This window comes from Amphiura filiformis, chromosome 13, assembly GCF_039555335.1.
Source record: "Amphiura filiformis chromosome 13, Afil_fr2py, whole genome shotgun sequence".
Classification (NCBI taxonomy): domain Eukaryota; kingdom Metazoa; phylum Echinodermata; class Ophiuroidea; order Amphilepidida; family Amphiuridae; genus Amphiura; species Amphiura filiformis.
In genome coordinates, this window is record NC_092640.1 from 21,439,809 (window position 1) to 21,453,490 (window position 13,682).

The 13,682-nt window shown below is 35.8% G+C and overlaps 1 protein-coding gene across 1 annotated transcript; it reads left to right on the plus strand.

Annotated features, from left to right (window-relative positions):
• Positions 1-1,933: 1,933 nt before the first annotated feature.
• Positions 1,934-4,358, plus strand: LOC140168104 (uncharacterized). Its single transcript, XM_072191410.1, has one exon. It carries the CDS (start codon positions 2,365-2,367, stop codon positions 3,565-3,567), a length of 1,203 nt encoding a protein of 400 aa, XP_072047511.1. The 5' UTR covers positions 1,934-2,364; the 3' UTR covers positions 3,568-4,358.
• The last annotated feature ends 9,324 nt before the right edge of the window (positions 4,359-13,682 follow it).

Sequence of the window (13,682 nt, forward strand, 5' to 3'; positions counted from 1 at the left end):
GCCCCTTCATTTTGCATACCACTTTGTCCAATTTTTTTCTCATTTCTTCACAAAATGCAAAAAACAACAACAAAAAAACAAAAACAAAAAACAAACAAAAAAAAACGTAAAAAATGCTGTGGTTGTACTATCATCATCATAATTTCTTTATCTTTTTAAACGTATAATCTGAAAGGAGTAAACGTTCATACAACCATATTATTGAGCTATAAGAGAGCCATTAATCATACAATCCAATTATGCATCATATAAACATAATCTTTAAACCCACTCTGAGTAATTGTTTATAATAGCAACGTATATTTTCCATCTTCCGGAATACCGTGCTGGTGTATCTGTTGTAGTTCCGCACAAAACGTACTGTTTTATCACTGTTCCCTCACTGGTCTCTAAAATGACCGTGTTATAAAAGCCTTATTTATCATAAAACCTAATTAATGGATCATAAAATTACATATTTTGGACGTATATGCCTATTACATATCTCATGACCCACTTTGCACAATTTTGATAGTATTGCACTCTTTCCATTTTCCGGAATGCCATTTATGTGTGCTGTGAATCTTTTTCAGCCCTACGTCTAATACTTATCCCGGGCGCGATTATTTTTTTTTTTTTGTACATCATATATATTTGTAAAAAATTTTCAGTTTTTCATAATTTAACACGGAATAAAGCAAAACTTATTGAAAAATAAGATTTTCTGAAAAATATTTAAAAATCAACTGATTTTACCATACATCTATTTTGATCTTCCTATAAATTGGGCTATTCCATTTAAAATCCACACTACCCCTGTGGAAGATTTAGCTAAAGACTTCCACAGAGGGAGTATATGAGTTTTGAATACAAAAGACAAACTTCCATTTGAAATACTCACTCCAGTTGTGGAAGATATAGGTAAAGTTATAATACACGGGGAGTATGGGTTTCAAAATGGTTAACCCTGACCAATTACATTTGAAAAACATACTCCCTTTGTGGAAGATATTTCCCGAATCTTCCACAGGGGTAGTGTGGATTTCAACTGGAATAGCGCGTTATTCTTTGTAACACTCTTTTATCATATTACACACACTTGGAAATTATTTATTTCTCTGTAGGCAAAATTTAAAAAGTCAAAAGATAAACGCGTGAACGTATAAATAAAAGACTTTTCTCACTATTACGTGAGGCAGCCATGATATTTTGATACTCTGAATTGATCTCTGGATATGTCATCTGTGACTCTTTGTGAAAGGTAGGCACTTACAAATATTTGTTATACATCTAGTGGGACGTCGGCGCCGGCCAGTCAAATAAATGAAAATATGGAGTTACTGGTCCATTTTGTTATATTTGCAAATTAATGTTGACTTACATAGATCTAGCATGTTTTATGCTAAATTTGTGTCTTTAAAACACGAAGAGAGTAAGGGTTATTAATAAATAGTAAAAGAAAGAATTCTAAAGCGACAACTATTATAAAATACCCTCTTAGGTTGTGTTCTTGAACATTTGATGTTGCTCATTTGATATGATAAACCTATTTTTAATGTTGATAACTTAATAAATAACTCATCAACACATGTCTTTTATCCCTTTGATCCCGAATCATTATGCTTGGATTGTCATTTGATTAGCTTACATTCGTGATTCTTCTAAGTAAAATATCCTCTTGCTTATATTATTACATGTATATGTAACCCATTAGCAAAATTACCTGATTAAAACCAATCTATAACCTAAATTGGTTTATTGAAAACTTAATTTCATTTGGTCATACGCTTTTAAAGTTCACTCTTAATGCTATAATAGAATACATTAAGCGTAGTATTAATATTAATTAGCCTCGCCTGCGTTGTCTTTGCAGGCAGCACTCAAACCCCGTTTATCAGTAAGACTGCTATACGGCGTAACACCCAAACCTCACGAGACCGTGTAAGCGCGCAGAGGCATTTCGCAGCCACTTGAAAACTAACAACCACCGTTACTCTCTTTTTGTCTTAACACTTATACATGTTAAATTCATATCTTTTGAGATGTTGTAACACATCGCCTAGAGCAAAGATATGAGAAAATAAAATCCATTTATTATTTGCAAGTTGGAGAATCGGTCTAATGGGACTCGATAACTTAATCTAACGGTAATTATTACTTTGAATCATTGAGGCACTCGGAGAGCGCCATGTGGCTTTTAAAGCATGGCTAGTGACAGCTTCTGCATATTTTATTGTCTTATTAGCTTCTGAACGGTCATCTTTCTTTCGTCTTAGTTCATTCCGCATCATGAGTTCAACATTGAACGTACCACGGGTGTTTTATTAACTGTGCTATATAGGTGAAATACAAGTGCTTGTATTTGCTCCAGGAACAAAGTTCGCAATGGCATTTTGTAGGAATGCTCACATATACTCACTCTACCAATTGATCATATTGACTGCTGTATCATTATTACACTCATCACCATTAGTATCTACTTCAAAAGCTGTATCTGCAACGGTTCCAGTAAATCCCGTTGAAACGGATGGAATATTATCCCTAAGCTGCAGAGTAAGGAATTTTGATGTACACAGCCACACCTTACACATATACCGAAGGACTATAGCAGCAGGACAAACAGAACAACTTTCAGTTGATGGTGCTATTTTGGAAAAAGTAGATGATCGGATGTTTCTGGCATTTCGACAGTTGGAGGGGCAGTCTGCTATTTACTTTCTGTCAATTATGGATGTTACTAAAGAAGATCAAGGTTTGTATTCCTGTAAAATTATTACTAAAGACGGACGTATAATGGAGATAGCGAGTGATGAGGTGAATATATCAGTGACATACTTTCCAGCAGATACGGACCCTGTATGCTCTCATTTAAGTCCTGGTCCAATAATGGAAGGAACGAAAGTTACTTTGAACTGCAGTTCTGAAGTCGCTAATCCACAGGTCTCAATCAACTGGCAAACTACGACCGGTACAAAATATGACAATACTAAAAGAAATGTGGTAAACAATAGGATATATTCAGTGCTTACAATAAAGGCATCTCGAAAAGACAATGGCGTTGTGTTTTTATGCGAAATAACGAGTGATGCGTTTCCAGATACTAGTCGTTCATGTCATATCGGTCCTCTTTCTGTACTAACAAATCCAGATTTATCATATGATGTTACAGAACATGTTCCAGAAACACCAGTGTTAAAACCGACTAAATCATCTTCAACTAAAATCGTGAAAACGGATCCGAATTTTAGCGCCAAAAACTGTAACGAAATGTGTTCGTACTTTTCCTATCCGTTATTACATTGGATAGTAGCAACTGCAGCAGCGGTATTTCTCGCTATAGTGTTTCTAATATGTATTGTGTTTATATATGGAAAATATCGTCATATTAAGAGACAAACTAAGGAACAGTTTCATGGAGTACCGAGACTACCAGAAGGTATTTATTCAGAACTGGAATGTAAACACGGAGAAGCTAAAATGTATATGACTTTAGTGGATTCAGCCACGCCTGGCAACCAGGTAGAATTACATGATAAGAAGACAGGTGGTTATTACGGGGCAATGCCCGTCAATGCCCAACAATTTTGATGAATTTGTGATAGAAAGGAATAAGTATCCAACTCGAAATATCACTAGGATTTAAAACATTCTCATCTGCACTGCACAGTTCTTTAACCCCAATACATTTGTACACTCATTGAATGACCTTTGAAAATTTGAATACAAAAACTCATATTCTGCAACTTGAGGTCAAGTTTTGCACTTAATTGAGGTTATTGGACTATGCCTTTGGGATGAGGCTATTGTGGTCCATAGTGTATCTCATCTGATATTAAAATACTTTAATACAATAAGTCATACATCATATAATATTTACTGGATATTATGTTTAAGATGATAGTGAATGAGTGATGAATCTTTTCTAAGACAACTCTGAGCAGGAAATATGCTACGGTGATTTTCTTTTTGAAATATCAAATCGCAAAAGCGTTATTATTATATCATACATGTATCAATATTTCAATAGTTTTTTGAATAATGAAATTGGAAAAAAGTTGTATTGCTACAGTATAAAGAATTCAACATCAAAAACCTTTTCAGAGTTAACTGGTTGTACATTCTGAAATCATATGATTTTGGTATTAACTATTGGTATAAAGAATTCAACATCAAAAACCTTTTCAGAGTTAACTGGTTGTACATTCTGAAATTATATGATTTTGGTATTAACGAGAAGCTGAACTTACGGATAACCATCTATCTCGATCGGTTGTTTTTCTTCCAAGATATTTAAAGATGATTTTTAAAACAAACAAGAGCGACTAATTGTGTGCCAAATGACTCGACAAGCGATGTTCTTTCCCAGACAAAATTAGCGGACTATAGATGAGGTGACATGTGTTTACATTTGATACGCCCTCTGTTGGTCTGTGATCAAATCTGTCAGGCAAAAAACACTATAGTAGCTTATAGTTTACATGGAAGAAGTTGATTTTTATTCATTAACTTTGGTTTCAAAGCAAATAATACAAAAAATGGTATCAATCTTGTTTATAAATGCATCATGCTATATACATAATACCACACAAAACTTCTAAGGTTTTTGAAAGTTGAGTTTTAAAGAGATTTATGTGGTCTGTCATAGACACTTCTGTGTTATTTTGCCTGCTTTGAAACAACAGAGGGCGGTCTGAATGTAAACATGTGACATCATAGGTCACCTCATCTATATACGGTATATCATTGGTCAGAATCACAATCACCAATTAAAAAAACGGACTATTTCATTTGAAATCCACATAACCATGTGGACGACAATCACGACATAACCTAAAACTCCCGCACAAGGGTGCCAGGGGGTGCAGATTTCAAATGGAGTCACCCATTCAGGTAACCCCATTTGAAATCCACACCCCTGTGTGGAAGATTAAGGCCATGTCCATGTCTATAAGGAATCAACTTAAGGGTACACGGTGTATTGTTGGTCGATTTTTACTATCTAAATCAAAATATTATTGAAAAATAACACTTTGATGTTTTGCAAAAGTTCATTCTACAAATCATATACTTTGAAAACTTGCTTGATTTATTGTTGTTAATGAGTTATGTACGTTTTACAAATTTGTTGTTGTTTCAGCCCTCTTTACAACATAACTCAAGAACCACAGGACCTACAAAAGTTTATCTGTGATATTTGACACACTCGCTATGAAATGATCAATCTAGTTTTTGCCAAAGCTCAAATACCATTCGCAAGATGCTGTGAACTACCAAATCACAACAGTTTAAAATAGTTGCTAACCTTAACAACAAAGAATTGGTAAAAATGGAATTGACAAGAGTCACAATAATTTATAATTGTAAGATTATTTCTCAAACCATTATCAAAACAATAAATGGCCACAGATATTAAAAAGGAAACTTTATGAAAATAAAACAATAATCTCATCGTAACAAAGTCGTAATATTCTAATTTAGAAGCATATACAGTATTTACATTTTGAGCCCAGCTGTCTCGTTCTTGAAAGAAACTATCCGAAATATCATGGTATATTCGGATGTTCCAGTTAAAATACATAAACCCCTATAAGACATGACCTCAATCTTCCAAACAGGTAGTGTGAATGCCAAATTGGGTTACCTGAATGGGTATACTCTATTTGAAATCTGCACACCCTGTGGGAGATTAAGGTTAGTCTGAACCCTGGAATTATGGAAACTTTCGGGCCTCATAACTTCTAAATTGTTGGTCTAAAGTATATAAAAGTATACATATTTAGAATGGCAAAGACTTGATAAGTTCATCTGTGAGGTCAAATTTGGGCCAAAATGGCACTTTTGGCTTAAATCTCAAAAATAATGGTTTTGGCCCACTTCTTTTCGTGCATCGTAACAAAAAATTCTTAGGCCAAAAATTTTTTCCTTAATTTTTAAAACTAGATAAATTTTGACCAATTTCACCAAAAAATATTTGAAATTTGGGCCAAAATCGGACTTTTTTATGATTTTTTTGAAAAATCAGCGTTTTTTGACCATTTTGGCGCAAATTTCAAAGTTGGTCGAAATTCAAAAAAATGAAAAAACGGGTCCTAGATATTTTGTTCTAGTTTTTAAAATTAATAAAAAAAATAATTTTGGCCCAAGAATTTTTTGTTACGATGCACGAAAAGAAGTGGCCAAAAACCATTATTTTTGGGATTTTGGGCCAAAAGTGCCATTTTGGCCCAAATTTGACCTCATAGATGAACTTATCAAGTCTTTTCCATTCTAAATATGTATACTTTTATATACTTTGGACCAACAATTTAGAAGTTATGAGGCCCAAAAGTTTCCATATTTCCAGGGTTCAGACCAACCTTAAGGTCATGTCTTCCACAGGGGGTGTATGGATTTCAACTGGAATAGCTTATTGCCACATCATTACATAAATTTCTATTGTCTTTCGACAAGTGTTTGATGACGATACATTTTGCTATAGATGAAGTCGGAAAAACCATAACGTCATTCAATACAGTTTTTTTGTTTCTTGATAAACAATAACACACCATTAAGGTGGTACTACACCCCTGATAACTTTTTGGACTAATTTTGCATTTTTCTCAAAAAAAATAACTACACACTGGTAACAAAAGTTATGTATATTATAGGGGCAATGAATCCAATTACTTCACTGAAATTTCAGTGATTCAAGACAAGTGGTTCATTATATAATGTTAAGAGATGAGATACATTCTAGCGGTACCTCTTTTCCTATCATAAATATCATACCGCTTGTCTTGAGTCACTGAAATTCCAGTGTAGTTACTGGATTCCTTGCCCATATAATATACATAACTTTTGTTACCAGTGTGTTATTATTTTTTTGCGAAAAATGCAAAAATAGTCTAAATTTATCAAGGGTGTAGTACCCCTTAAGTTGGCATGTCTTCTGACTTGTCTGAGTGGCATACTCGTACTTCAAATTGACAACATATATCTTTCTTTGAATGACAAAATGCCGTGGTATTTCACGTTTATTGGTTATTATTGTTTGTAGTTAAAAGAAAAGGTCGTTTCACCGTTCTTTTGTTTCTATTCTCATTGTTTTCATGTCAAAAGTACATTTTGTATATAAATAAGTTTTTAATAAATATTGACAAGTGGAATTAATACACTTTATTGTTGCTTCTGTAGATTTTGTTTGTCATGCACTTCCCAACTTATACAATAGAAATGGACAAAAAGGTTTCAACTAAATTTCACAATACATATAAACTTGAGTACTGATGCTGATAGCACCTGTTAATATACAAATAAGCCTAAATATCGCTCAAGTGCAGGGGTGTGTGGGGTGGGGCTGTGGGGTGTGTTGGGATGCATTTATGCGTGTGCTGTTTAGGGCGTAGTTATGGGCTGTGGTGCCCGGGGGCAAGGACACAGTGTGGCACCTCTATCCCCCATTCCCGAAACAATTGCGCGAAAATGTGCAGAAACTGGTTGCAGGGAAGTGCAACTGGTTATAATCAAGTTGAATTTCGGTCTTAAAACGGTCTTTCATATGATATGATTATCTATGTTGAATGCGTGCGAAACGCGCAACATTTTTGACTTTCACCATTTTCACCGCTTGGAGGGGCTCAGAATTAATCTAGGGGCGCTGAATTTGTCGATTCGGCGCCCCTCTAAGGCGCCCAGTGCGCGTGCCATCCCGTATACCCACTAGCTACGCCGCTGGAAAGGAGATTATTTTGTGCGTAGCCCCAGCAACCGGAAAGACAACGTTGTTACCAAATGGAAAGATCGAATAAACTTTTTTAACCTCATATGAGAACTACCTTCCGATTGGCCAAATTGAATATTGTGTCCAATTTTGAACCAATCAAAGAGGATATTAATAAGATCATCTGCAAATGCAAGTTTGACCATAAATAGTTTAAAGCCTTTATAGTCATAATTGGCAATTGAAATGTGCATTTCAAGTTATCAACCAATCAGAAATGCTGTTAGATGACCAGTGGTGTCCAAAGGGTTAAGTATAATACAAACACCAGTTGCATGTCCCTTTTGCACGGTAGTTCTGTGTCTTACTTTGATAAATATGGTTTAATAAACCTTGGAGATTGTCAAAATAAGCTATACTGATATTAATTTATAAGAATCATTAACCAATTTAGCCCCAAAGTACGTGACTTTTAAGGATCCTTACTTTATAAAAACTGGCGAAAAGTTTATAAGGAAATTTATTATTCTAAATCTAGTGTCAACATCCGAGGACGGATTGGAATAATGGTCGATAGCCTCGCGCTTCTTGCCATTTGAAAATTTCTTTAAGTTACACGTCATAGTCCTTATATTAATTTTATATTTTATTCATTTATCTATTGAATATTATTGTTATTCTTATAGTCTATTGTCAACGTGCGGGGATGGGTTGGCGTGATGGTCGATACTCTAACGTTTCAATGGAAGAGGACCCCTTTAACTCGTGCGTTCAAAGTCCTCATCTTTATTTTATATTTGTTCATTTATTTATTGAATAATACATCACATTTTGCGGCTTATTTTCACTTGTTTTGGTTTTAACGAAACTCTGTAATAACACAACTGTTTTCTATTACTTTGGTTGAGTTACATTTATGCATGCAAAAGACCGAAGACCTCGCCATTTAAAATGTTTGATGACTCTCAAAAATCATCTCATATTATTATTCTTGCTTTTAAAAAAGTGCATTAAAAAATTATTTGTGTGAGCGTTTTTAGGGTAGATAGGGTGTGACCTGTTCAGAAACAGAAAGCTGGCGAGACCATTATGTTGTTTTATCACACCCTGCGTTCTCTCGTAGGAAGATTTTACATTTCTTTCTTTTTGTTTGTCCATATTGGGGTGTGAGGTGTGCGGGGGGAACGTGTGTGTGGCCTGTATTTGTGAGAGACGTATAATAGGTGGGTGTGGGGTGCGGCTTTAAATGATTTTAGTAAGGTTTTATGTGCGTGCTAACACATTAAAACACACTAAGAGAGCAAAATTCAGTCAGTTTCTGTGGCACAATCCTGTCAAAAACCATTCAGGTCCCCCTGTAATTAAGAAAAAAGTTTAATTTGTGCGTACACCCGGGGGACGGTAAGACAACTTTATTATCAAGATCACTATGTCAATCTTTCTGTATGACTAAAATTGGGTTGTAGGTGGTGTGGGTGTGTGTGTGGGGGTGTGTGTGGGGGGGAAATATTTTATATGAAGGATTTTTTTTGTAATTGTATATGAGCCAGTGATGAAGCATAATAAATAAATAAATAAAATAAACATGGGTTGGGGTGAACGTGTGAATGGGGATGTAGGCTTGCATGGGGTGTATGTGTGGCTTCGGTATGATGCAAAATGGAGATTTGAACCGTTGTTACATAATAAGTGCGATAATACTCATACATATGAGGGAGGCACTAATAAGGAAGAAGAAGAAGAAGAAGAAGAAGAAGAATTATACAGACCTATAACTATAAGATCAATGTGATATATAAAAAATATCTGTTTATGTATAGCATTCATATTTTCTGTATTGGCCTGCATATTAATACACTTAAGACGGATGGAGGTGAGCATAACAAGCGGTGTTTGCACTCAAATACTGAAACGAATCAGAGGCTCCGGAAGATTTTGAATATTGGGGGGGCCCAAAATTTGTGGCCTTCTCCGAGGCGCGAAACGCTGAAGGGGGGGGGTGCGGGAGGGGGTATAAGCTTTTGACATGCATACATTTTTACATGAATTGTACCTTGCATTTTGTATTATACCCTAAAATAATGAATTTTACCTTAAAATTATGAATCTGACCCGAAAATTATGAATTTTACCCGAAAATTATTGGGGGGGCTCTAGGGTACTTGGGCCCCCACCAAAATTATTGAGGGGGCCGGGCCCCCCCCCAGGCCCTGGCGGTTCCGGAGCCACTGCGAATAAAGCTGACACACAAGAGGATTGCGTATGGGTTCTATAAAGGAGATAATGCCTAATATATTATGAGGTGTAATTTCTGCCCCAATTTTACTCGGGAGGAGACAAACGCCCCCAAAAATATTATTGGCCTTAACTCAAGAACCGCAAGACCTATGGAAATATAAATGTGATTATTGGCTTCCTTGACTCGATTCCAATAAGATCAATGTATTAGGGGAGAGTGGGGCAATCCCGGACACCTTTCGTTAAGGCTACATAGGTACAAGATTAAATAAAGTTCAACAGTGAAAATCATATCAATGCAAAGTAGGAGTAATGTTCTAACTAGTAACCAGTTTTTAATAACTCAACATCTATAGTTGATAAGTTATAATTAAAAAACAAAATGGTAGAAAATGATGGGGTAATGCCGGACACGGGGTAATCCCGGACACATGATTGCTGCTAAGAGGGAAAGTGGAGTAGGATGATAATCCCTATGGTATTAGATACTTCTGTTACCTCAAGCATACAACTATGGGGGCTGTCGTTGTTGTCTATATTTTCGAAATAACAAGTGTCCGGCATTACCCTATCTGTATAGAGATGCATGTGTGTCCGGGATTACCCCTCACGGCCCGATTTAATTTTTCAGTGCTTGTTCTACTAACCCACTTTTAAGATACCAACATTCATACATCCAGCTAACAATCAAGTATCAAACATAATTTTCATCCATACTTCATCTGTGTCCCTTGTCTCATTAACTGTCACCCAGCTAATAAATCACTTTTCAGATAAAAAGTCAAAAATGACAATTTCTGTTTTTCGTAATTTTTACAAAGAAAGACGAGACCCAAAGCGCTGGTAGTAGTACACGTGAGGTACACCTTGAGGTAACTAATACCCTAAGGTAGTATAATAGCGCCACCCTTCTCCGTTTAGCTGCAATCGATGTGTCCGGGATTACCCACAGTCCGGCATTACCCCACTTTCCCCTAACTATCTTCACGCGGGTGTCGACTACAAACGACATATTTCAATTTTTTTTTTAAATTCAAAAATTTCAGAAATGTAAATTTTCATGACCATATTTGCAATCAGCATGAAAAATGCACTAAAATGAGGACAAACAAGCCTATTGGTTCAGTAGTTCTTAAGATAGCTCTTGATATTTTGAGAAAATATTTCAAAACTTCAACTTTTTCCGTTGAAGCGCATGGCTAGTACGCAGAGCATTAATATTAAGAAGTATACACTGCACTTTTTTAGTAAAATGAACAAAACTGCACAAGCATGTCTCATGCAATCACATTCACCTTAATAATCAGAAAACTCGACCACTGTAACTTTAAAGTTTGATTGTAGGATTGGCAACATTTTTGATATGATATTGTTAAAGTAGTTTGCTACTATGGAGGAAGGAAGTAAACACATTAAGGTAATGTGACCATGTCTTTGCTTGTAAGAAAACATAAAGCTATATGTATGGCATATATAGTAGAAATGTTGCTTCTTATCGGAATTCTGGAGGGATATAGGCCTATAAAGGGTTTCTCGGACATGTTACCTGACAGCAAAACAAGGAATATTTGCATATCTTCTCAGACTGACGATTTTGGCAATATTCTGCAGGAGGAGTATTAGCACATTAACCAAGTCTATTTGAAACTCACCCCCTCCCTCAGTGGAAGATTCATGTTGAATCTTTCTCAAAGGGTGAATGAAATTCAAATGGAGCTGCCTAATGTGATAATTCTATTTAAAATTCATACTCCTCTTGTGGAAGATATTTACAAAATCTTCCACAGGGGGGATGTGGATTTTAAACGGAATAGCCCATTGTGTTGAAAGAGTTCGGATTGTGTTCAGAATTGCTGCATGCTTTTTATAAACATTGCACTGTTATAACAAAACAAGTTGTTGAAAATTTTAACAACCACTGTTTACCGGGTGCATCGTTTAACCTTGTTTTAAAATTCAACAACTTGGTTACTAATTAAACAACTTGTTAAAAATTTAAACAAATGTTACTTGAACTTTTAAAAAAGTTGTTTGATTTTACTTTTAAACAAGGTTGAGCGATGCAACCGGTAAACGGCGCGTGTTTAAAATATTGCGAGTTGTTAAAAGTTATAAACAACATTGTTTACTAAAGACGCTGTTCGACCAACAATACATCGTAAGCAGATACCCTTAATGTGGCTATAAATTCACATGCATTTATTTGGAACCATATATCTCGAGAACTGCAAACTCTTTCAAATGCATGGGCGTATTCTGACCCACAAATCATATTAACTTTACTATTCCTTTAAAAAAAGGCTAATAAGTATCAGCGAATGAGATATTGTGGTTGCACTTTTAGTACGTTTTCTTTCCGTCAAAGAAAACATTGAACCTCGTATTAACACTATGGACCACAATGGCCTCATCCCAATGGCATAGTCCAATAACCTCAATTAAACAATCACAGTGCAAAAATTGACCTCAAGTTGCAGAGTATGAGTTTTTGTACCCATCTTTTCATAGGTCATTCAATGAATCTAAAATGTATTGGGGTTAAAGAACTGTGCACTATGAGAATGTTTTGGATCCTAGTGTAACATGCAAGCAGGTTTGCATGACCAATGTTCTTACGTGACAAAAACAAAACGCGCAAACGAACCTGACATGGCCTTATCATGTCGGGGCATTTGACACGTTCCTCAACGACCCTGGTGAAGTACTTTTCCTCTTGTTTTCTTATTTGAAAAATAGGTTGCGTGCATTCGACAAGTTCATTTCTGTTTTTAATGTTTCTCATTTATGCTCGCTCATATTGGACGTGGCTATAACATATTGCTCTTTATTGCTCTGCGTGCTAGGCAAAGGCTTCAACATAAAAAGTTCAAGTTTTGAGATATTTTCTCAAAATATCAAGAGCTATCTCAAGAACCACCGAACCAATACTAGGCTTGTTTGTACTAATTTTTATGCATTTTTCATGCTGATTCCAAATATGGTCATGACAATTTACAATTCTACACCCGCGTGGAGAGAGTTAAAGAAAGGTATAGAAAAAAGAGCAGCGGCGAACACCCGATACAACAAAGCAGACTGGGATGGGATAGTTGAAAGGTTGCATCACGGGTAATGTAAGGGGCATTTTGTAGGGGTTTTGACACTTTCCTGACGATTCATTCCTGACACGTCTCCACGTGGGAGTTTAGGGAGACAGACAGGCTACTTTAACTTACTTATCGGCCAACTCGTGAATAAATTAAACATTTCACAGACTTGGTTCTGATGGGTCTTCCAGATGATGACTGGTCTTGAAATGTTAATGTTGATGAGTAGGATCATAAAGTCAGTAATGATGAATATTTACAATGATGCTCTTAGCAAAAAAAAGGTGCAACCTAACCTTTTTTGTCATAATTATAGGGAACACCCAGTAGCGTAGCCAGCGGTGGGGCAGGTGGGGCAGAGTGCCCCACCTGACAAAAAATGAAAGAAAAAAGTGCCCCTCTGACAAAAAAAAAGAAAGACAAAATCAGGAGGGCAAAGGAAAAGAAAAGGGGCAAGGAGCCGTTTTCTACCAACATTCAGCCCGATCATGGGCAAAAATAGTGTAAAATACAAAATTTTTGTATTGTAAAGATAAAGCCATTTCCATCTTGATAATGGGCGAAAATACAACATTTTTGCGCGCTATTTTGGGATTTAAAAAATCAAATGAGGTTCTAAGTCATGTAAACAAACAAGTAAACACACGTATATTATTTGTTAGGGAGTATTAGTTTGTTTG